Here is a 25248-nt window from a genome sequence, read left to right as displayed (position 1 = left end):
GCTGTGTTTTTGCATTTAGAGTTCGTCTTATCTCTTCCTATCTTTCGCTGCACTAATTGCTTTCTGGGCCTGTCGGAGATAAATAATCAGCTCCGTGTAGCTATTAGGGCGATTCTCTATAAATTAGTGCATGCATCGACCGAATTGTCAGTTATTACCGCTCTAAGGTATTTACTAGGATTGAATTGTACAGTGGATCGTTACACAAACCAATCTAAATGGATTTTGTTCGTATTTGCGTTTTTTTCTTCTGCTCTTGGCAGATGATTCTAATTGCTTCTTCGCAAGATTGCGATGTTTTCGTATTAACAATTCGTTCAACTTCAACAAAAACGAGGGTTAAATGTGCCAACCCTTCGGAAATAATTCTTGCCATGTTCGTTCATATCACAAAGTTCAGAGAACCGCAAGGCCTTGTATTCGAAGTGTGGGCATCTTTTTAAACCTATAGTAGGTATACATACATAAGTAATTTTTGATGTGCGCACTTCCAGGGGGCGTATATTAAGTGATTTTTATAATTCTGACTGACAGCTAAGGGACATTTGAATACATAACTTCACTGTTAATTCATTAATATGCGCTTATGAATTATTTAGCACCGATAGCCTGTGTTTGTCTACTTTTTTTGGGTAAATTCACACAGGATTGAAAACACGAGATCGCTTTATGTGGTCCGGCGCTACTAGATAAAGATCGTTTAATGTAAGTACTAAAAAATTAAATATTTTTCAACTCTTCTACCCTTTTGAACAAATTTATTATCGATGGAACTTTGGCAATATATCCTCTATACCTATGAGTGTGAGTGCAATACCTGTCTGCTTGTTATACAGGGTGGTGCACGGTAAGTGGGACATAGGGATTTAACGTGGGAAATTAGTTTTATGCAAAATCCTGCCCTCCTGTACATTTTACAGAAAAAACTGTTGAGTTTAAAGTTGTTTAGAATTAAAAGATGCATACAACACTGTTTTTACATGTTTTATTAAGCTTTTCGTAAACCCGCAAATTTAAAAATAAATTTCAACATTTCATTTATTAATGGCAATTGGCAATTCATAAAACAACAAAAGTCATGGGCTATTGCTACTAATAACAAAAATGTTGAAACTTATTTTTAAATTTGCGGGTTTACGAAAAGCTTAATAAAACATGTAAAAACAGTTTTGTATGCAAGTGTTGTCTTTTTTCCGACAAAATTTGTGAGTAATTAAAAATTTTGTTCTGCCAACGTAACCTGAACCTTTACGAAAGAGCACGAAATATATTTCATGTCATCAAATTGTTTTTTTTTCAGCGAAATTTGTAGATAAATAAAAATTTTACTGTACCAACTTAATCCCGACCTTAAGCAAACAAGAAAGGCATAACATTTAGTTCCTCTCTATGAAATCAAATAGTTTTTTTTCGTTTTTCCCAAAAATCTCAACGAAAGAGTCTTATAATTGAAACCCAAATTGTAAAATTGACAAACATATTCCAAAACTCACAATTTTTTTTATAAAATGTGGGTGCAGTATATACCTACTCGTACGTAGGTTTACTACCGGAATCCAAAGGTACGGGAATTGGTCTGTGGGGATACTGCTCTAGGTAAAAATTAGGAAATCATTCTAAAGAATGAGGCTGATTGAAGTCTTGCGGAGATTGATCAAAGTGGCACCTCACTTTTTTGACGGAAATACACGTTTTGAACAACCAGGAATCCGAATCAAACAAAATATCTATGATGTCGGTCTGTCGGTCCTTCTGTATTCTCATTTCCCGCTAAACGGCTGAACCGATTAGAACCAAATTTGGTACACACATTCTTAGACAGCTTTTGGGCAGAATTGCGCATGCGCAAGTGTGTCAAACTCACATTTCCGGCTAAACGGCTGAACCGATTGGATTCACATTTGGTGCATATATTCACAGGTATAAAAGAGCGGTATCGCGCATGCGCAGGTGTGCGGGTGGTATATGTGCTATCAACACCAAATTTTTTAAGCGATTTAGTGAGATAAAAAGGTATATAAAAACAAAAATTTAGATTTTGGAAATTCTGAGACAAACCCCTAACCTAAGAAATCAGCAGCTCTTTGTCCAATATGAGTAGGTACTTTTCCTTTAATTTGAGATAAAAGCAATCTTTCTATAGCTCAAGTTAGTTTAGGAGCATAATTTTGGTCCCCTATGAACTATTTTGTCTATACGGGCTTGATTGGATTGCAGGTGGTGTTTCAAATTCTTGTTTAAAAAAATCGATTTATTTTAGTATTGTCATCAATAGTGTCCATCCATCAATTTTGTCCATAAGAGGTTTGTTGAATTGCAGGCTGCGTATCAAACTCTTGTTCAATTTCTTCCCAAATTGAGAGTAAACAGTCACGTCGTGTACGATTGCTCTCGTATAGTTTCTTCACATCCCATTCAGCATACGATTTTCAGTAAGGGAATTTTTTGCCACGCAGCCCGTATTCGAAAACCAGACTTTTAATCAGGCTGATATTCAATAGCACTGATCCTTGAGCTCGAAATTGATCGACAAAGGTTTGACATCGCTATCTCTTTTCGTTCTCGAATTAGACGAGGAACAGACCGACAGACGGACAAAACCATCACATAAGAGGATTTTTTCTTTCGAAAAATTCCCCTAAAAGATTTAAATTGCTCGTGCATTGATTAAATTCTTAACTCTGGTACTGTTTATTATATTACATTTAGTATGAGACTCCTTGTAAAACAAACTGTAAGTCTCCATTTAGGCATGTAGACTTTATTGCAGTTTAATATTAAAATTGTTTTCATGTTCACCTCAATTGCGCTTTCCTCAACAATGGAAATAATGGTTACTCCATTCATAATAGCGAACTGAATTTTAATCACTCGTTGACCCCATTCGTCTTGAGCCGCTAGTAAACAATCCACTGGTAATTAAAATTCATTGTCCGTTAACTTTAAGTGATAGTTAACGCACATGGCGCATTAAGCATAAAGTGTTATGGAAGATAATCCATTTGGACGGAGTACTAAAAGTCATGTTTTCTTTTTCAGGAAAACTGCCAGAACTACATGCGTATTATGGCAAAAACTGCGGCGGGAGGACTGCTAGTATGCGGCACGAATTCGTTCAAGCCACTTTGTAGAGATTATGTAATTCATAATGGAAATTACACGGTTGCAAAGGAGAAACCTGGCCAAGCCGTATGTCCGTACGACCCTCATCATAATTCTACAGCGATATATGTCGGTGAGTTTCTGTTTGAGAATTTATCGAATGGTTTCGCGCACAACAAATTAAAATGTATTATTTCTAAATGACATTAATTAATTATACCGTGCTTAGTATGAACGGGGGAGAATATTGAAATAAATCAATTAGAAACGTGGATTTTAAACTGAATTAACTAAATTAACTTGATTTACTGTTGGTGCTGCGCTGATATTTCGTACAGTTTGTATAGATTTCAGAAATTTACTACATCGCCTAGAAGTCTAACCTCTTTACACATGGATAGACAACTAGTGGATAATTTATTTACCTTCCATGGCTGCCGAATCTATGTTTTTAGCTCGAATTGCGAAATATACGCAAACTGCTTTATTTATAATGTTGCATACATAACAATAGGATTTCTGTCACTTGCAACGAAGAAAACTTCAAAGCGGTTTGTGGCAGTAACGTTTCTCTGCGAACGCCACACCATGCTGCTGCAAGTAACGAGCAAAAATAATGAAGACGTTTTATGCATGTTTGGTTGTTTCCCCATTGCAGACGTCTCTTTCATCTAGGCGAGCTTTTAGTAATGCTTAGATGCAGCTCTGAATACCGTAAAAACGCCCTTCCGTCATGCATCTCGTTAATACAATATTTATACATTATTTAGGGAATATACACGACTTTTCGCTAATTTTGCAAATTTTTCAGACACTTTTATACGTTTAAAGTGCACAAAGAGTAAAACAAGTAGAAAATTGGACGAAATTATTAGCGTTCGTGCTGTGCTTCATGCTATTTCAAAGCACGAGTTTACGTTGTTCCCCTGATTCGAAAAGTCCCAACACATTAATTGGTGCTGATTTGTACATAATTCCTACGTTTTTTGGGTTACAATTAACGAAGACTCGGAATTTTCAATATAGTATGATAACTCAACGCTTATAATCCGATCGAAACTAGAATGTACGTTTGAATTGTGCTCGCTATAATTCTTTCCCCAATAATAACATACAGGAAGATTCAAACTAAACTTCGTACCTATCTAAATTGTCCTCGTGCCCTTTTGGTGTGCACCAACTTTTACACCTTTCTTTAATATCTTACAAAATGTCCTACACAAATTTTCCAAAATTTAATAAAAGCATGTCTGCATTTTCCCAAACTTTTCCAAATTTTCTACTCATTTTTAACATGCTTCATTTCAAATATTTTTATACATTTCCGAATCATTTATCTCAAAATTATTGACACATTCGTAACATTTCCTACATATTTTCGAGACATTTCCAAATTTCTTATCCATTGCCAACATTTGTTTATGTTAAACGTAAAATGTCTAGGTGGTTCTGGTTACATTTTTAAAAAATGCCTACACGTTTTGAAAATTTTGAAACGTGTAAAAAATGTCCTTCCTACTGTTTTCCATTAACATTTCTGAAGCGTTTTCTAAATTTTTTCATGCAACACTTTTACATTTTCTTAAATTTATATGTTCGTTCAAGTATCTTTTAAGTTCTTCAACATTTTTTGCACATTTTTGATATAGTTCCAAAATTTCCTAAACATTTCTAGATCTTAAACCAAGTGACCATAACGAACGCAGACTGAGAATTTGAAAAAAAGGGAAATATGCAATATTCTATTTGTAAAAATGCAACAATATTTTAGGTTGTACCCTTAAGAGTCCTTCAACGTGACAATGAATTTGTGTGTTAATAAACCCACGCCCCACTGTATAAAACGAAAGCGCATTTAATTAACACTTACCTGCAAACGACAGGTTGTGATTCTGACGTGTGCTGATATGTCACGTTTTTTAGAAAACAACCAATTTTGAACAGAAGATCATGAAATATCTCTAGTGGTTTCAAAATATTGTCATTTTTCTGGTAAATATTTTCCAAGTCAAAATTATATTTCCAACGTTCCCATCCATTGGCGATTGGCGACGGTTTATCGGCGGAAATTTTGCAGGGAAGCATTTGCCAAGAAAAATTGTCAATACAGAGTCCAGTTTCGTTTTGGAAAAAGCGCTAAAAAGTTACAGGGTTCAACGCCAAGAAATGGACAGTTTTGGCTGTAACCGAAGCCGTAACATTTCTCTTTGCGTGCTTATACATTACATAAATAGGATATAAAGTCATGGATCATCATTTAGTAAATAAGACTTGTGTAAGACGGCCAATTTCTACACTTATTTACTTTTCCTATAAAGGAAGTAACAAATAAGCATGTAAAAAATTGGGAGTAGAAGAAACCAAACAAACATTTTTTCCAAATAAACTAAGTGGCGAAAATGTTCCGTTTGGGAGCTACGCCTCCAATAGCCCTAATTTGAGATTTACGCACCCAAAGCTCTTACATTGCTCGTTTTTTTCTTAACACATAGAAGGATGTTACTAACGGGTTTATCTAGGGTCCAACATTTCTCGCTAAGAGTGTGTGCTCTCCATTAGCTAAACCGCTTGTCTGTTTTTTTTTTACCAAATTTGGAATAGTTTACAATAGGTGTAGGGCGATAAGGGTCATTTTTATCTCATAACTCGATCAAATTCCTTTTTGCTCTTAATCTTAAGTGTTACGCCGTTTTGACTTCGAATTTGGATATGGAGAATATATGATGTGAACCGTAATTATTTCTCTTGTTTATTCGAAACGGGTAAAATTTTTGGTGAATTTGTTGGAAATCGAGGAATGGGTTGCGTGACTGACTGTTACTCTAAAGCTAACATTGAGCGGCAGCGAAATGGTACAAAGGATGTGTGAGATCTTGAAATACGAGAGCTCTTTGCTTTGTTCGATTTACGTTCGTTAATGCGTTTCCAAGGGTGTTTATATTGGATCTTACACTAACAAAGTTATGTTTGTGCAGGATTGCTAATGAACACGGTAACTAAAGGTTTTGTTTACAGTTAGCAATGTACTACTACATGCACACACGCTTTGCATATTTTTCCCCATAACATTGTTAAAGAACAATAGAGGCTGCCGTTCCGTTCCTTAGCTCATCAAAATGCGTTATAATTATATTGTTCCTTTTGTTTCAGATGGAGATTTGTATACTGGCACGGTGGCCGATTTCAGCGGAATGGATCCTATTATCTACAGAGAACCGCTACAGACTGAACAATACGATTCGATGAGTCTCAATGGTAAAGTTGCCTTTGAATTGCCTCGAATAATCGGCGCCTTGGCGCTTTCTATAGATTTACCCCTAAAACGAATTTCTTACAGCTCCAGATTTTGTCAGTTCCATGACGCACGGAGATTTCGTCTACTTCTTCTTTAGAGAAACCGCCGTCGAATATATTAACTGCGGGAAGGTAAATATTAATATTTACTTGTTTTTATGATGAAAAGAATATTTCATCCCAACATTTTCGAACAATTTGCGACGGTCTTAAATGCTACTTCTATATTCTTTTTGTCAACAGTTTTAGCGTTTCTTTTATAAAAAAAACGTCGCTCGCTATCTCTTCGACTTATAATCCATTATAAGGATGTCCGATCGATTTGAACTTTAAAAAGATATTTATTATTTGCGTTGCTGTTTCCCTTTGGGGTATTTTTCATTTTGCCTTTGCCTTTGTACGAGCGACTTTGATTGATATCCCAGAGTTGATATGAATCAATTCACCGTCGATTTTTTTATAACAATAAATCAGTTGCTTTCAATATTGTAAGAAATTTTAACTTTTATACGCGCATGAAATGTTACATTTTGATCTTCTTTTCTAGGCGGTGTATTCCCGGGTGGCCAGGGTTTGTAAGTATGACCGTGGAGGGCCACATCGGTTCCGGAATCGTTGGACTTCCTTCCTTAAATCTAGGCTTAACTGTTCCGTTACGGGGGAGTTTCCATTTTACTTTAATGAAATACGTAAGTACTATTCAGCATTTCCGTTTCAACCAAACTTGTAATATTGCGCAATACGTATATCTACGACTCCCAGCTACACTGTCCTGTCCCCGTGGTAAATGCTTACTTTAATTGGTTAGTCACCATACCCTTGTCTTAACTAATCACCAGTTGCTTGAATGACGCTCTGTTTGCTTAGGGTTACTGGGACCTTGCTGTTATAGCAACTTAACCTGATATAATAGAACTCAATCCAGGTGGTATCTGGATATACACTATACAGCGAACTTAGACGTGATGAAATTATTATTTATTTAACTTATTTATTGCAAATTAAAAATTTTATTATGAGAGCAAGGCATTTACATTGCCTATACATCCATAGAATCATTTCACTCTGCTGTAGGATTCAAAGTAATACCGTTGTTACTTTTTCGCATTTGGACATCCTCCTTGTTACAAGCGAAAAAGCATAGACGCTTGTATAAGCTCCACTTATGACCACAACTCCTAAATAAATGGCACGACGGGTAAAGCAAAACATATTGAGAAACGCTGTGATCATAGGGCTTACGAGTGAATAAATTAGTGGGTATAGTGCTTGAATACGTTTAGTACTATCGGACCCACAATACTAACGTTCGAGAAGAGTAACAAAAAAAATTAGGCCACTTCTTTAGTTTTTCCCAGGAACCATACACAAAGGAAAATATGCCTAACCACTTTATATCAATATTTCTGTTCCAAAATGGCGCACGCGGTAACAGGGGGACGCTTTTGGTCAACATAGGGAAGTTTCCGCTTTATAGCGATCTTGAACGAAAGTATGTCTGGCGATAACTATCATCGTATTTCGGAAAGCAAGCGCGGTTGCCACGATCTCTTGGGATCTAAAAGTTCCGTTCCGTTCTGTTTAAAGCCTAGGGTTTTCTATTAGTCATTAGGGCGCGCCTGTCGAGGCCATTTGAGTTCAGAAATAAGTTCCTTTTCGGTTTTTCTCGTGGGCGAGATTCAAATAGCGAAATAAGTGGGACAACGCGAGGATTCGAAGACTAATTCGCGAGCGATCACCTACACTGTGGGTGCATTTTTCTATCATTGAAAATTTCTTCCTAGATTTCTTCTAACTGGACTTTTTCGCGTACTATTTTAAGTGCGTTGAAATTGAATTATTAACGTAGTTATAAAAGTAGTAACGAATTAACTTCGGGTAAACATACTCAATTAGGTTTTCCTGCAGTTTTCCTAATTCGTAAGGTAAATACCGGAGTAGTATAGAACAACTTACGAGCTTCTGCAGGGGCACCTCTAAAAAGCATTATGCGGGTCACTCTGTAATTGGGCGCAAGCCTGTTGAGGGCCCAGAACAAGAGAGGGATAATAAATAAATAAATAAATAGCCGCATATTAAGTAGGTCGCATAAGTCGTGGAGAAAAATTAAAAAAATTGCGATTCACCTGCAATTTTAATGTGTGTTCGAATAGAGCAGACGAATTACAGTAAATTTCGGGACGAAGAAAAACTTTTTAGCATTATTATACGAGCGACTTAAGACCGTGTCAATGTTGAACCCACTCTCGTAAGGCAACCTCAGGACATAGAAACAAAAAAATCAAAAATAAAATATACACATTTTTTTTATATACACTGTCCAAGATAAGGATGTCTATCATGAGGACCTCGGAAACCAGAGAAGATACGATGATGGTCAAATTAGGGAAAAGTTGCGCAATTAAACATTTATTATCATGCTTTAAAGAAAACCAGAACATTTCGACTACTTCAGAAGGTATGTCAGTAAAACTGAAAATTGCCGATTTTGTTTTTATATCGTTTTGGTCTTATTTGAACAGATACAAAAAATATATTTAAAAAACCCTTCCTCATTGCTACCTCTATGAAACAGCGTTGAAAAATTTTCGATACAACGTTTCATTGAAAAGAAATCATCTTTATTTTTTTATATGATCCGTAAAAAAGTACATATTGAGTAACATTTTTTATTACGAATACAACGATGTACTGCACACAAAAAAAAGTTGGAAACTGTCCATTTCAAAAGGATGGTGCACCCGCGCACAACATCCTAATGGTGCGAAGGTGCCTACCGGACATATTTTCCATTTTCCCGAAAATTTCCCCGCACCATTAGAAAGTAAAGAGAAAGTGGTTTTTATTTTTTTTGTACCTGCTGAAATCAGAACAAAATAAAAACAAAATCGGCAAATTTCGGTTTTCTGGCATCTCTTTGAAAGTGGGTAATCGGAATTGTCCGGTTTTCTTTGCAATACGATAATAACTCGCTAATTACGCAACTTTTCCCTAGTGGTGGAGTAATTTTTCCCACCATTTTCTCCTAGAGTAAGTTAAGTATACATTTTTTATAAACTTTTTTACAATGGAGAATAAAATTGATTTGATTGATTGATTGAAAGATTGATTGAGTTGCATCTTCGTGTTTTCTATGGTTTTCGAAATCCGCATGATAGACATCCTTATCTTGGACACAGTGTATTTACAAGAAAATTCCACTATCACCATTTTTTGAACTAGATTTCTCGTGTTACGGACCATCGGTACCTTCTGATTTTTATTGATTTTGTGTTCTTCCCACACCTTATTTATCTTTCATGTCCCTTTTGAAAAGATCGGCAATGGGGATAGCAATCCTTATGGATGTTTCCGTCAAACAGGGTTGCTGCAGACGCTGCAGTTGTTTTAAAAAAACTTCTTTTGTAAAACATTCCTATAGATTCTCATAGAACACCTTTCCCAATTGTCCTTATACGTAAATTATAGGTTCTAGTTTGAAGAATCGTCTACCCGAATACGGTCACCATAGGCCATACGAGGGCCACCAAATTTAAACTACCTACCTATCTCTTACAGTTCCCGAGATTCACATGGTGACCCTCGAATTTGAATCAGCCTGTATAATTACGCGATTATGCCGGCCCGTGTGGCGCAGTTCAATTAAAGTTGAAGACCGCGATGCTAAGGGTAAATGCATATGGGTTGAGTTGGTAGAGCAGCCTTGGCTGAAACCCCGCCCACTCAAAAAGAATGGCAAAAATAAATAAATAAATGTTCTTTCTGTAAAAAACAACTCTTATAATCAGTCAATGAATATTCAGAAAATAGGAGAAGATGGGGTGGGGGGAGACTAATTTTTGATTCAGGGCTGACTTTGGATTGGAAAAATGATATCAATACTTCGGGTACAGTTCTAAAAATTATGTAGGGTGTTACACACAAGGATGTAAAAAAATTGGGTGGTAGAGGTGATCAAAATAAGCACTTTTTTCCAAATAAACCAAGGGTTCGACATTTGGGAGCCACCCTCAAAAATGAGGTGAAATTTGCTTTTCTTCTTCAACAGCCATAGGAGTTACAAAGACCAGGGGCACGTCTTTGAATAGGTTTTGGCGTATGTCCTTTCCGATTGAGCAATTTTCTTATCACGATAAGGACGCACCCCTAAATGGGGGTGGGAAAGAAGTCTAATTTCGACGAAATGTGGTATCTGGGGGTTTTTGAACATGAAAATCACGAATAAAGTTAGAAATTAATTAGACAACAGAATTCCCCGAAATTTGATGGGTACACACTTGAGGAGTTAAGGAACAAAATTGTCCAGCAGTTTTTCAAAATCAGTTCGGGTCAGAAAGTACTCCCGCCTACCAGTGAGTTATCTAAATTCGCATATAGTTAAAAATATCGCAAATAACAAAAATGAACGATGGGTCGCTGCGGGTGGTGGGAAAATGTTATTAAGTAGAGCTGAGAGTTCTATAACAATCAATAAGCATTATTCCAAGTATCTCAATATCGACTTAAATCGTTAATTTTTTGTTATTTGCGACATGTTCAACTAACTACATGCAAAATTAGATGATTCACTAGTAGGCGAGGGATACTTTCTCTCCCGAAGGACCAATTTTCAATTAGTAAGTACAACTTTTGCTTGAAAAGTGATTTTAAATAACTAGATACCAAATTTTGTCGAAATCATAATTTATTTTCGCACCCCCATTTAGAGGTGCCCCTTTTCGTGGTAAAAGTATTGAAAAAAAATTTGCAAAATCAGAAAGGGCATACGCTAAAACCCATTCAAAGACGTGCCACCAATATTTGTAACTCTTATGGCTGCTGAGAAAAAATTGAAGAAGCAATGCAAACTTCGCCACTTTTTTGAGGGTGGCTCCCAAACAAAACACGTTGGACCCACCGCTTATGTGGCAGAAACGCTTATTATCATAATAAGCCTAACGTCTGAAAAATATTTATAGTTTTATGCCAAATTTGGGACCCAAATCTTACAACAACGCAAAAACAATATCACATTTTGTATACTAACTTCTTAGCAATAAAATAATACTTTGCCTTTATACTTCTAACTGAAATATGGGTTAGCAATGACTGTGACAGCTGATTATCCATATACACAATTTGATTAAAAGAATTTTTAGTATAATTAGTAAGCGATACTCGAAGAGTTCTTCTTAAATTTATTGATGAACTTGATGATTCTGGTTACACCGTTTTGATGCGCTATAATACAAGCATCCTTCTACTGTTATAAAACCTGATTGAAATTACCGTCTGATATTGATAAAATTCCAAATTTACAATGCCTCGAAATTACGTCATGTGACTATGTCGAAAAAGTTGCAAGAAAACTTCATGGTAGTGGAGGTCCAGGAGGAAGCAGTTCAGATCAATGGACATTTTCTTCTGCGTCATCTATGCGGCATCTACGTTGTTCTATACCTGCTTTAGCTATGAAACTGAATGAAAAAGATCTTCCTTGGATTGCGATTCGTGCCCTAATGGCAAATCGACTGATTGCAATTGATAAATAAATAAGCAGGATGGTTTCGTGCCAAATCGCTTCAACTCGCAACCATTTTTCCGTGGAAAACAAAATGCATCTGTGCTAAAACACAAAAAAAGTTGTAAAGTGGGTGATATATGTAATTGTCGGGTTGTTTTTTTAAACATAGAAATTCCTTTCTGTTCATTAGGGGATACCTTTTCAAGCCTTTCAAGTACAGTAGGTATCCTATACTAAACGTCGAATTTCTGTACTAACTACACTACACAATGTAATTGCCGGAAATGAAGTTACAAAGCACAAACTTCAAACGGAAATGCATCTCAACTAAGGGGATGAAAGTAAAAGCTTGTTTAATTAATATAGGGATTCAGGGTTGCCGGGAGGTAGCTCAAATCCATTAGGGATAATAATGACAGAGATATAAACACTTAAATACGATAAAAGTGCGAGTTTAAATTGTTCCACTCGACCTTTTTTATAACCAAACATGTCTCTTTTCATTTCGATAGTTCCCACTACGAAGTTTCAAGCTCCAAAATGAGAAGTAAGATCGCGGAAGAAACTGGCGTCATTAAACTTAAAAAACGGCTATAAGTTCAAAGACGTTTCTTTTGTTTGATGTCACAACAAAACTGCGAGGCGGGGAAAAATATCTTTGCTTATATTTTATAGTCAGACTAACAACCAGCGTAGAAAATCAGCATTTTAGTATGCAAAGATATACACTCGCCATAAACTAGGGATTACTTTAATAAGTATAAAAATAAAAGTCGAGCCATTCTATTTTAACTTTTAAGTGAAGTAAGCTACCCGGCATTATTTAGGGTACCATTTTATCATAAAATACAGATCGGTGCAAACGTTTAAATGACGCTACTTCCTTAGTCCCACTACAAGAGAGCTTAATTCATTTAAAAATCAGCCGGGCGAAGCATTTCAATCTCACTTACTGATTGCAACCTGCATTTGACTTTCCCTAATCGGTTTGAAATTGATTAGATTTTTTCCTCTACGCCAGGAATGAATGAAATTTCAGTCATGATCAAACAATCTATTACCAAATAGCTCGAGTTTATAAACGAAAATAAATGATGACCACAACAAAAAGTAAATAATATAATAAACTAAGAAAACCAATTACAGTTTCGCAGAACTTCGAAAAACATGACGAGAAATTTAATTTTGCCCGACATGATTCGGATTAGCTTGGATTAAGAATACTTTGCAGCTACAAGTATTTTAATAATTTCGTTATCTCGCAGAACCATGCAGGCACAGAGTTTTAGTTAATAGTAGGTATAATATTATGCCGCCCCCTGCTTGGACTGACCCAACTATTTAGTGTTAATTGCATATTCTCACATATGAGGTAGAGGAATACAATTACACAGAGCGTGCAATGAACATTTGCGAAACAAGTTCATTTCTGAAATACCTTTGCACACATTTAATATAATTGCAATAAGGGTTTTGTTGGCAATTCTAATTAAATCTTGAATTATGTGCATTGTGATCGTTTTCGCATACCTGTTAACACTTAAAAATCAATAAGGTTCTAGACTTGACTGGCATGAATCTTTCGTGATGATTAAACAGTTTCCCATAAAACTATTCCGTCTTTTTGTTGACCTTTTGTGAATGTTTGGTGACCTTCAGAGTCCCATTTATCAAAAAATACCACGTCTTTCAATGTTGTATAATGAGAATAGAGCCAAATTAGGATAATTAAAGACGCGCCGCGCAGAAACTACATGCTTCAAGGGTTTATGGATGCTGGAAAATTGAGATAAGTTTAGGGTTGAACAATGAATAGAGAATATCATTCATTACCAAGGGCCTCCCAATACAGGACGGGAGGTTTTTCTAAATACGATCAAATAATATTTGTAATCGCTGATTAACGAGCTCATAGTGTGTTCATAATTTTGCGGTGTCTCTCCGCCAATCCGTTTCTCCGTTAGCATCATATCTCAAAAACGAATGGATCGATTACGATGCAGTTTTACAGGTGGATCCATTATCAAGTTTGTAGATCGGATTTGGTGAATGGGCAATGTAGGTCAAAAAATAAGGACGTCCCTCTGTTAATTACCTATGAACCGAATTGAATGAAATTCAAAATGAGCATAACTTTATAGCTATATAACACGCAATACCAAGCTATACCAGGAGCAGGGGCTCGTTTGCTATATTTCTTTAATTTATTTATTTATAAATCAAAAGAAAAATTCATTAGTATATACCAATTAACTCCCTCACTTTCCGAAATAGTAGCAACAATTTATTTAAAAAAATATATATATATATATATATATATATATATATACGGACTTTTTTTTAAATTTTAGATTATTTTTGGTAATTATACTTTGGTTACCACTCCCTTATGATCTATATAACGACTACCTCCTCGTGCGCTCTCTATCTTCATCCTCTGTTGTATTCGTGCATCCAAATCTGTATAGGTAATTTTGAGAAAGTAAGCATATCGAATACGGAGAAACAGACAGACACTGGTGTAGATTGCAATAAAAGTCTGATTCAGTAAACGTACAAAATACCTACAATCCTGCCTTACTACACAAAATCAATAAGGGACGCCACTATACAATAATTCATTCCAAAATGAGCTTCGTTTAGTCTCCCTTAAACAATGCCTTTGCGCGCCATTTATTTACGAATTTTCCACCCTCTCATAATTCAATTAATTAAGCGAGTAGAATGTTAAAGACGATTGCTTAAAATTCGTCGATTGAATGACAGAAACCAAAGGAAGTTCGAGTAATTAGCATGCTTTACATCATGGGATTCTGTTAGACACAATCGCTAATTAAGGTCACGTAATCGAATTTCCCTTAGATATATTTAGATGCAAATAATGAAGCCCTCCTTCCAGATGTACCTAAGCACGTAAACCGGCAGTTTATATTTGGTTACCTAATTTGAACTAAAATATACTGCCTGTACTGAACTATAACAAACTTTTCTCCTAGTCAGATTTTTGTTTAATTGTAGTTTTAATTTGTAGAATCAACAACAGAACTAATCGACGGCCAGTATGGAGATGTGTCCGCTCAATTAGTCTACGGTACGTTCACAACACCTCCCAATAGCATTTCCGGAAGTGCCGTCTGCGCATTTTCTCTACAAGACATTGCGGACACCTTTGAGGGTAACTTCAAAGAACAATCGGCGATAAACTCAAATTGGTTACCCGTGCAAAGCTCCAAGGTGCCCGATCCCAGGCCCGGTCAGTGCCACAACGACAGTCGTACGCTTCCCGATCTCACTCTGAATTTTATAAAAACGCACTCACTTATGGACGAAAGTGTCCCATCCTTCTTCGGACAGCCGATTGTAATTCGGACAAGTTTCCAGTAAGAACTTTTTTACTGTTTTGGCGAGCGAGTGATTGCAAATCAGTTTTAGCTATAGATTTACACAAATCGCGGTCGATCCACAAGTAAAGGTTCCAGGGGGCAGAACTTACGACGTCTTATTTATTGGAACAGGTAATTGGTTGTCACTGTTGAGGTTTTTGTTAATCTACTACTCTTCCTAGATAATGGAAAGGTAATAAAGGCAGTCAACGCGCTTTCTGCCGAAACCAGACATGGAGTGCGGCCCGTAGTTGTAGAAGAAATTCAAGTGTTTCCAGTACACGTCGCCGTTCGGGGGCTGCACGTCATGCATACTCAAAAACAAGAGGGCCGCCTAGTTGTCATAGCAGATGGAGAAGTTCAATCCTTAAGGTTACACAGATGTGATAGCAATAAGATATCGAGTTGCAGGTAAGTTTGAAAACATTATCCGGCAGTACCCACCAAATCTGCGTGGTTTCAGTGAGTGTGTGGCTCTTCAAGATCCTTATTGCGCTTGGGATAAAGTGCAAGGCAAGTGTCGATCGCATGGTTCCGGACGATGGGGTGAAGAAAGCTATTTTTATCAGAGCGTCACAACAGGGCAACATTCCGCCTGTCCACCTCCTAAGCTGGGCAAGGATGCCAGCTCAGCTGGTGGGCTAAGTTCCATACAACCGAAATTTAATCAAGATCACCAACCTAGTAAAGATATGCCTGATGGACAAGTTATAAATATCATGCAAGATCGAGGGTTTGAAAACATTGGAGGTACGTACTGTCTTGTTGTGAGCAACAAAAAAATTATAAAATATAAATTACAGTAATATAAAATTAAATATAATATAAATAAAAGAGACAATGGTTATAAGTAACGTAAATGTTGAAACTATCTGCCATGATTTTTGATACAAAGATGAAGTCTCTACCCCTTAGTTTTTTTGAATGACATTCTATATCTTTTGTTTCAAAGCCAACTTGGATGAATATTGCAATTTAAATTTGTCAAATGTGCATATTTTCGCCATATATCTGCTTAGGAAACAGATATCAAAATGCGGTTTTCACTGATATTTTCACATTTTCATATTATTTGATAATCAGTCCAGTCAGTATAGACAAAAAAAGCGTTACTTTGTAAATGGTCACACGCCATCTTGAAAAAATGGCGCCCAAAATCATAAATTCCTTCATATCTTCCAAAAGGATGCTCGTAGCAGAAAAACAGCTCTTATAAAATTTATTATTAAATTCTATACTGCTTTGCTTATATAACATTTTTTGCTGTGGCCAACAGTTTTGGAACTACAGCGTTTTAAACTCAAGGATAAAATTGAAATTTCATTATTTGCTCTGTTGGACTGTTACGAATGGACCTACAGTATGTCTTTCCATTTTAATCGGTAGGCTTGACTCGTGTTCACGCCACCCTAGAGGTGAGCATCCCCACGTTTTTTTTTATATGGTATCCCCTGTAGGCGTAATCTACAAAACCAATTCAATATTTATCGCGACCTGTCGTTCTGAGTTCACAAGGGTTCAATGTCGGCCCCCCGCCCAACGCTTCCAAAAATAGTTGACAAAAGAGCAACCCAGTACCGACTCAGTAATCTACATAACTCACACCGTGTCTGAAAGGGTCATATTACGCTTAATCGAATCTCTTACGCCCATATTTTACTCTTATAGTTGACTTGGCTTATTGTAGTTGTTAACAACTGTGTTGTAGATTCACTGTTTTTTTGTTTTCTGTTCTATGAAGATATTTCTGTCTGTCAACAGGTGATCCATCAGTTACAGCTGCTGACAATTCTTCGCCACAATATTCGGCAGAAGTTTTAATCATGGCGGTAGTTGCCGGTTCCGTCACGGCGTTAGTCGTTGGTTTCATTGCGGGATATTTGTGCGGAAGGAAATGTCACAAAGATGACGACGACAATTTGCCATATCCTGATACGGAATACGAATACTTTGAACAACGCCAAAATATGAACAGGTAAAGAACACCAACTTCTGACTTTGTCATTTGTTAGTTATTCAAATTTTAGTCGAATACAAGCAGAACCGAAACTCTTACCGCAAGAAGAGGTAACGTACGCAGAACCGGTTTTGGTTCCGCAACCTCCTCCAAAGTTGCACTCCCCCAAAAATACGTTGCGGAAGGGGCCGCATCAAAATAACGCCGAAACGCTCTTCCAATTTCAACCTGATACTGGTTATAATGGTAGAGATAATTATCGCGGTAGAGACAACTTTGGTACTTTACGTTCACATCAGGTAAGAAAGGATTTCTTCATTTGAATTGTTAGTGAAGTGGAATTAACTAGGGAGATAACTATAGACGAGGTGATGGATTTTCGACGACGAGAAGTGTAAAGAAGGTGTATCTCTGAGAAAGCAGTGAGGAGGGCGGAGTAGGTGCCCGAAGTTTAGGAAGACCGCGCCCACCCCGATCGGGCCATAGTGCATTGCCTACAAACAGCGGCTCTTCCAGTTCTCCTTCGCCGCCCTCCTCGTCGCCTTCACCGACACCTCCCAATACTGCCTCGTACATTTACAGGGCATAGTTTCATGTCCTCAAAATGACTTGAGCCATGCGCAACGCTTGTAATAAAGGTAATGTCAGTTCTACTGTAAATTACAAAACTTGAAAGAATAAAAAAGTAAAAATTACTTGGCTCTGCTTGGAACGTTTTGTACAGTGTTTCTTTAGTTTAATTTATAGTTTTAAGGCAAACGAGTGTGAAAATTATTTGAAAATGTAGTCAGAAAGATCTCAGATAGGTACAACATTTTTGTTTTGTTTAATACATTGTTAGTTTTTGTTTTGAAGTTGACTATAATCCCCTACAAATACACCTATACCTACATTTATCAAAAGGGCGATTTAAATAAAGAAGGTCAGTAGATAGAAAACTCAAAGATTTCCAAAGACTCAAAACCACCCAACTAACATCTTATTATTGTTATTTTTCATCATTTTAGTTCGTTCAAAACATTTTCTCCTTATTTGTCAAAATTATAACAAAGTGTGCCTTAAATATCACCTTATTTGAGTTGCACATACCTAAACAATTTATTTTTAATAATTTCAAATATTTCACAATCACAAAATAAACATGCCATTCGCTTATAATACATATGAAGCCAACATGCTCATTCAATTAATTGTCATCTAAATGTAAAAAATCATGTGCACAAAAAAACAGACATTTTGCAATCTCAATACCGATTTTTTGTTCATCTTATATTTTTTCAGTGGAATTTGAGAACATTGTTGCGCAAAAAAAGTGTTTTCAAAAAACTCTCCAAAACCAAAGGACAATACAGTCAAATTTCTACCTAATATTTAAATCGCCTCGTATGTTTGATTACCAAATAAATACTATTAGTCGTTTCGGTTTAGTTAAAATAAACCGCACTAAGTGAGCATCTTTAGCCATTACTTTTATTACAGAACAATAAAATTTTAAACTGAAATGATCACAATGACGTGAGATTATGATATTAAAAATAATTAGCGTAGTTTGTATTGTACCGATAAATAGTTACTCATTTGAAATAGATGGTGCGTTAGCGCGTAGGGCTATGATATATTGTAGACATGATATGATAGATTTAATAAGTATTTCGATGATTAATAAGTGCTTCTTATGGATGTGTTAGATAAGTATGTCCGTACAGATAGATTGTTATGATTTAGCAACATTGTGATTAGATTGTATATTCTGTAGCTATAAAGTTGTTCCACTTGGATCTGTTGACAGAGATATCTATATTTTAGCACAGAGTATCATCTTGAAAGGTTATAGATTAAATCGGGTACAATTCATAGTTTCAATTTGTTGGGTGTGTGAGGAACCTTATTAATTTATTGGATTTATTTTTTTATACTTTTAATTGAGTCTGTAAGGTTTAGAATAGTTTGTGAAACACACCAAATGCGAGTTACGTACTATATTAGTTTAAGTATCTACTTATAAGAAGATGAACTAGATAGGATCTGTAACCTTTAATGATGAAAGGTATTAAATTCCAGTTTCAAACTGTAGTTCTTTTGGATAATGGTCGCAATTATTTCAGTAAAACTACTACGAAGCTGGTGTTAATAATTTTTGAGCAACTCTACAATAATTTTCCATATCTAAAGGCTTTTTTAAAATTACTGCATCTAGTAATGTATATAAGACTGAAATAATTAATACTCCATGTCCAAGTTTAGTCGACAAGGCTAATCTTTAGCGCGCAGTATAAACAGTACAAACTTCCTCAACTTAGGAAACGTGTTATTTTTAATTTCTAGACTTTTATTTCGGATTTGTTGCATCTTTTTTATTGTTACTTACTATGGTCGTAACAAATCCCAAACACAAGTCAATTTTTTGGTGCTCGCGCCTTAAAGACGTAAACCCTTTACTGTCCATTACACTTTAGCATAGAAGTGTAAGGATACAAGTAAAGGTTTAGTTTAATTTGTATAATTTGCTCATTTACCTTTTATTGTAGCACTATGCATGTAGCTTGTTAAATTTTTTTCTACCGTCGTAACAGTAAATTGGTTTCTAATAGTAGAAAAGCACAATTGTAAATTTTAACATTATGTAACAACAAGCAGAGCTGAAATACTTGATAACGCTGTGTAATTTAGATTTCAAGTTAAACTATATTATTGTGCATATTGTAATTAAATTAAAAACAAAATTTTATGAAGTTTAAGTCTGTTATCGGTTGCGATTTTACGTATACAATTTTATATATTATTGTAATATTATTTTGATACTAACGTTATACGTGAAATGCAACAAATAACGGATTTCGATGTCGTTATGTTAAAACCTCCAAAATTCTCATAACTGTAAGACTATTCCAATAATATGTACGTAGGTTTAAAATTTCTAAAGTTGTATAAAGTTGTAGATAGAGTTTTAAAGGTAAAAAAAACTAGTCAAGTTATATATTTAATTGGTATCTTTTTGGCACATAATTTTCTTGTGGTTCATGTTTTGTATCGATTGAAATTGTATTCGTTTTTAAATTTGTCCAATTTGGTTTTGTCTGTAATATAAGTCATATGTCTACATAGATTACATTAATGAATAAACTTGCTTCTTCCTATTGCAACAGTGCCCAGTTGGAATAGCAGATTTGTCTGCTATCGCTGTGCAGCATTTTGTATTGTAAGGCTGTCGCCATTTTTTAAATTATATTTAAACGTAATTATATTTATTGTAGGGTTAACAATTACAAAGAAATATTAGTTAACAAAATGTTTATTATGTGGACTGATTGTATAAAGTGTTTCACAGACTCGGAACTTTTTGTATGTGAAAGACGTTTTTTATTGCCACAAGTGTTGTAGTTGTAACAGTATATTAAAAACTAGTTCTTTGAATATACTTTATACAGTTCGCCCATATTGGAAGCCTTCTGCAATACGTGTGTTGACTTCCTTCAGCCAAGAAATGGATTATATTTAAACATTCCATGTATGTTTAAATAAATTAAAATAGTTATTTGTCCCAAAGAGATATTGAAATACACTTGTCAATATATTATAGGTTACAATGTTAATTGCAAAACCAATTTTGTAATTCTAAAGCTAGACCTAAAAGATAGAACTGCGTAAGACAGTTGTAATTTATATAAGCCTTTGCAGATGTACTGTATATTATATATAGTTATACTTCCATTTTGTCCAGAACTTTTATTGTAGGACACGCTTGTTTGTAATTGTAATTATGTCGAAATTGTATCATTACTTTACTTCTAAGAAGTATGTTATTGATAGTCTATTTTTTATCATTATTATTTATATTTGTTCTTCATACTAAGGTTCTGGACAAATTGTGTTGAGATATCCATTTAATATTGAATTTTAGACAACACAATGTATTCTTTGAATAGAAATAAAAAGATAATATAGTAGTGCACGCTTACAAGACCGTAGCAGCTAGGCGGCAGCTGATTTTGCAAGGTATATCTGTCAATTGTAACAGTTGGAACACAACTCCCTGAAAGATGACTCAGGTCACATGCTGGGTCCCCCAAGCAATTTTTATGAAGTCATATTAAATTTGAATCTTGGTAGCGACGATATAGTAACAGGTAATAAAAGCGACCGCTCAATGTGCATTCCACAGTTAGCGGAGTTGGCGACATGGGCATGAAAATGGCCTTGGTGTCTGGAGCATTTATTTTCACTTTCCATCCAGACATGGGAGGGCTTCCCAGATCGAAATACATACAACGCCCATATCAATAAAAGTATGTTATAAATGAAGCTTTCGAAGGTTGCATCTATTGGATGCGGCTCAAGATAAAATAACAAACAGTGTTTATAATCAATCCAACTTTCACTATATTTTCGTATATTAACAAGTCCGTTCGTAGCTTTTCCTTCGATAGCACATTCCCATACCTATTACCACAGATTATTGTAGTTAATATGTGCTATTACTATAGGCACAGATTACCCTACACTAAATCTGTGCTATAGGAAACCCGTTTCCAAAATTTAGACCAATAGTACTCTCCAGGAAAACGTAGTTCGAGAAAGAAACAGACAAGGTGAAAATTATGCACTATGTGCTAAGAAAAGAAAAATGCCCACAGTACTGTATGGAGTGGAGATCCAGTTCGAACAGGTAGGTTGATATTTGTATATAATACTCGTATGACGAGATCCTGCTGGAGAGCATAAATCGAAAAACGGCCAGAAACAGCATACACTTTAATGTAAACTGAGCCGTCATCTGCTTTTTGGGGTTGTTGGTAAAATCAATCGGGATCAGGTGTAGATTAACAAAATTAACGGCTGACCCAAAAGATCAGCTTAAGTTACGCAGTGAGGGTAGTAGTTCTCTCAGTTCCGGTTTGAGGAAAGGATGTAAAGATCTGGTTCCTTGTGGGGGAAATAAACCGACGATCTCACCTTATACTTTAATCGAGCGTATATAAACACAAGATCCCGACAAATTTTACCGTCTCGTTGTCGTGGTAATCTCTTTCCAAGAACACCTCGAATAACGGAATAAGAGTGGTACGAAATAGAAGATTTCCTCTCAGAAGCGAGCACTCATATCTTTATTCTGATTAGCGAATGCGGTAACTATAAGGGTGAGTTTTTTCTGATGTTAAGCATGGGAATCTCTGAAACTAGGCGGAACTAGAAAGATGATCAAGTGGAAACATTTTTTGTATTTGGGAAAATTTATAATGCATGAGAACGAAACTTGGGAATCGTCAAGGAAGAGATGAAAGAATAGAGACTGATGAGTTTTTGACAAGTTTCCATAAACTGATTAGGGGCGTAAAGGACACCTTCTACAACTTGACTTGATTCCATCTTGTGCTAAGAAACCAAAGAATTTTCCTTGAAGAACTTGAATTTTGCATGTGACGAGATTCCTAAAAAGTGGTTGATCTTTTTCTAGGCCGTGTGTTTACTGGAAAAAATTTCCCAGGCGGGCAACTATTATATTACTCAATATATTACCAGGGGCGCTAAAAACCGGTGCGCATTATAAGCACTACTTCTGATCGGTAAGCGTACAGTTGAAGCGATTCGGCCTGGTGAACGCACGTAATAAAATATTAATTTACTTAAATTTATTTGATACGTAAACTACTATTTTTCACTGCCGTTTAAATTCTTTTTGAAGAAGAGAGTAGGTAGGTTTATTACTTCTAATTATGTGATGAGGTGGCTGTTAGGGGGAAACTGTTCAATAAATCGTAATGTACCTATAATATTGCATTCTAATTATTTCAAGTATCGTCGTATTTTACCTTCAATGACTACGATCAGTGATTAAAAATATTAGAATATTAGGCTACTTTAAACTATATACTATAAGTTGAGGTGTTTAACCGTTCTATAATTTGATATCAATGATTAAGTTAATAATATAACTTTTGTCTTTTGGGAAGATACAGAATGGTGTAGTGAAGACAAAATATTGCTACTTTCAGACCAATGCATTCGGGTTTAGGAGAAAACGCCCTAACAATATTTCATCATTGCCATCATTTCGAATTTGGGGATGTACTTTTTGGCATAATTTTCAAAAATGAAAATGCGTTTTTCTTGTTCATTCGTCCGTTCGTTCGTGTCAGGGCCGAGATCTTAAAATTGCAAAGTCGTCAAATGAGCAAAATAAAACTAAACTGGAAATAAATGAAAATATAGAATTAAAGGCCAATCCAATTTTAAATGTCTCGCATGTCGATGTCTAAGTGCAACTTGCTTGCCTTTATATCAAATGTAAACATTTTTTTCATCCGATCATATGTGATCTACATTACTCACACTCACTATTCTTACAGATGTTTTACTAGAACATTTAATACGAAGTAGCGCGCGTGAGAAGTAATTTAAAGGGGAAGAGATCAGTTCTCCAATATGTTACTGCACATATTCCCGTATTTCCTATTTTTTAATTTGTGCCTTTCTTCAGGATGTGTTGGAATATTAAAATCCGAATTAGACGAAGAAAGTGACGTACAAACGGCCGTTACCGTAAATGTATCGCTAACTTTAGAAGAAATCCAATTTGTCAGCGCTACGAATATGGCACGTAATTTACTAATTACCTTTTCTAATTACACACTTAATTACTTTTAATAGGAATATGAGGTTACACTATTGCTCCACCAACGCTGGTTGGATCCAAGACTCGACAACAACTTGTGTACGCAGCAAAAGGCGGTGAATGGGCAAATTTGGCGACCGAAAATTACCCTTGTAAAGGGTTGCTTGAAAATTTGCAATAATGTTGATGACACCCAATTTTGGCGTGGTTTCGGTAGTAAGGGAAACGTGCTTTTGAGTGAAAAGGTGACGGTCCGCTCCTCGTGCACTCGGGATTTTCGCCGATATCCGTTTGATATTCAAATTTGCGAGTTGAAATTTGGAAGTTGTAAGTGAAATTATGCAATTTATAAATAATGGACAAGAACACTTTGCAGATGTTTTTCCGGTTGACGAAATAGAGCTAAATTGGGATCGAAATCCCATAAAAATACTATCACGTACGGATTTAGACACATTTGAGCTAACCAACGTAACCACATATAGTGAAATAGACGTACGTCCGTCGGGGAACTTCCGAATTTTGGCCGTCCAATTTTTTGTAAAGCGGTATTTTACAAATTACGTGATGTCGATAATTATATCCGGAAATTTGCTAGTTACGCTCAGTTACGCATCATTTTGGATCAATCGCGAACGGATCAACTTTCGTCTTACGATGTGTTTGTCAAATATAGCCTTTTTGATTTACCTGCACGTCCATTCTTGCAGTAACACTTTAATTAACGCGCTAGATCTATTTTTTGTAACTTGCTTAATATTTTTAATCTTCTCATTATTCGGAAATTGTCTAGTTAGCTACTTGTTGTCGATGATTCATGTCGTCGACAAAGGAAATCGTAATCACCAGAGAAGCATAATTTTGGTACATCGCTGGATTAAGATACTGTATCCTGTCATTTATCTCTCCTCATTCTTACTTTATTCATATAGCGTTATATATTAATAAATTTTGTAAATTCAAATACATCATTAGCATTTTTCGTTTAGCGAGAAGTCCACAAATAGAGATTTTCACCTGTCATAGATCCCACTATATCACTGCATAGTTTTAACTTTTGGTTCTATACGAATCCTAGTTGAATACGAATGAATAACAGGCCCTCAATTCATATTAGGGAAAAACTGTCGCATGGTTTTTATGCAGAAGTGGGATCCTAGCCTGATAAATTGATCTAAAACAATGCAAGGAACAGGCACTGGTATCTACTCCAAAGAACTGAACTTCCATATCACCCAATCACTAGGCAAACTTGCTACGGTATTCAGAATTGGTAAGACTAATGCTCGTGCAAGAAAAGTTCTTGTGCATAACATGAAAAACAAAACTATCAGAATCTCCAGTGACAGCAGGCACTTGGTCACTGTAAAATTTCCTCTGGGATAGTTTCCGAATG

The 25248-nt window shown here is 35.8% G+C and overlaps 2 protein-coding genes across 3 annotated transcripts; both read left to right on the top strand.

Annotated features, from left to right (window-relative positions):
* The first annotated feature begins 2710 nt into the window (after positions 1–2710).
* LOC116162179 (semaphorin-1A) lies at positions 2711–21143 on the top strand. The gene is made up of 12 exons (XM_031475728.1): positions 2711–2734; positions 3040–3235; positions 6253–6357; positions 6440–6528; positions 6944–7085; positions 14931–15279; positions 15332–15414; positions 15465–15693; positions 15746–16032; positions 17044–17257; positions 17310–17538; positions 17589–21143. Exons 1-12 carry the CDS (start codon positions 2711–2713, stop codon positions 17652–17654), a joined length of 2013 nt encoding a protein of 670 aa, XP_031331588.1. The 3' UTR covers positions 17655–21143.
* Positions 21144–22829: 1686 nt separating this feature from the next.
* On the top strand, positions 22830–24820 carry LOC116158786 (gamma-aminobutyric acid receptor subunit pi-like). 2 transcript variants are annotated; one of them, XM_031471626.1, is made up of 4 exons: positions 22830–22932; positions 23718–23833; positions 23888–24179; positions 24229–24820. In XM_031471626.1, the coding sequence occupies exons 2-4, from the start codon at positions 23831–23833 to the stop codon at positions 24795–24797; spliced, it is 864 nt and encodes a 287-aa protein (XP_031327486.1). In that variant the 5' UTR covers positions 22830–22932; positions 23718–23830; the 3' UTR covers positions 24798–24820. The 2 variants fall into 2 exon arrangements, with proteins under 2 accessions (XP_031327486.1, XP_031327485.1); XM_031471625.1 differs by lacking the exon at positions 22830–22932 and having other exon boundaries at positions 23595–23833.
* The last annotated feature ends 428 nt before the right edge of the window (positions 24821–25248 follow it).

This window comes from Photinus pyralis, unplaced genomic scaffold (assembly GCF_008802855.1).
Source record: "Photinus pyralis isolate 1611_PpyrPB1 unplaced genomic scaffold, Ppyr1.3 Ppyr1.4_LG1, whole genome shotgun sequence".
Taxonomy (NCBI): Eukaryota; Metazoa; Arthropoda; class Insecta; order Coleoptera; family Lampyridae; genus Photinus; species Photinus pyralis.
This window is presented reverse-complemented; position numbering and strand designations above follow the sequence as displayed.

Bases quoted from the DNA above. Each gene is read 5' to 3' on its own strand.
- LOC116162179 (XM_031475728.1), top strand. From the start codon at position 2,711: ATGAGACTCCTTGTAAAACAAACT. The intron at 2,735-3,039 runs GTAAGTCTCCAT...TTTCTTTTTCAG, and splicing joins GACTCCTTGTAAAACAAACT to GAAAACTGCCAGAACTACAT. The intron at 15,415-15,464 runs GTAATTGGTTGT...TACTCTTCCTAG, and splicing joins CGTCTTATTTATTGGAACAG to ATAATGGAAAGGTAATAAAG.
- LOC116158786 (XM_031471625.1), top strand. From the start codon at position 23,663: ATGTTACTGCACATATTCCCGTATTTCCTATTTTTTAATTTGTGCCTT. The intron at 23,834-23,887 runs GCACGTAATTTA...TACTTTTAATAG, and splicing joins TTGTCAGCGCTACGAATATG to GAATATGAGGTTACACTATT. The intron at 24,180-24,228 runs GTAAGTGAAATT...AACACTTTGCAG, and splicing joins CGAGTTGAAATTTGGAAGTT to ATGTTTTTCCGGTTGACGAA.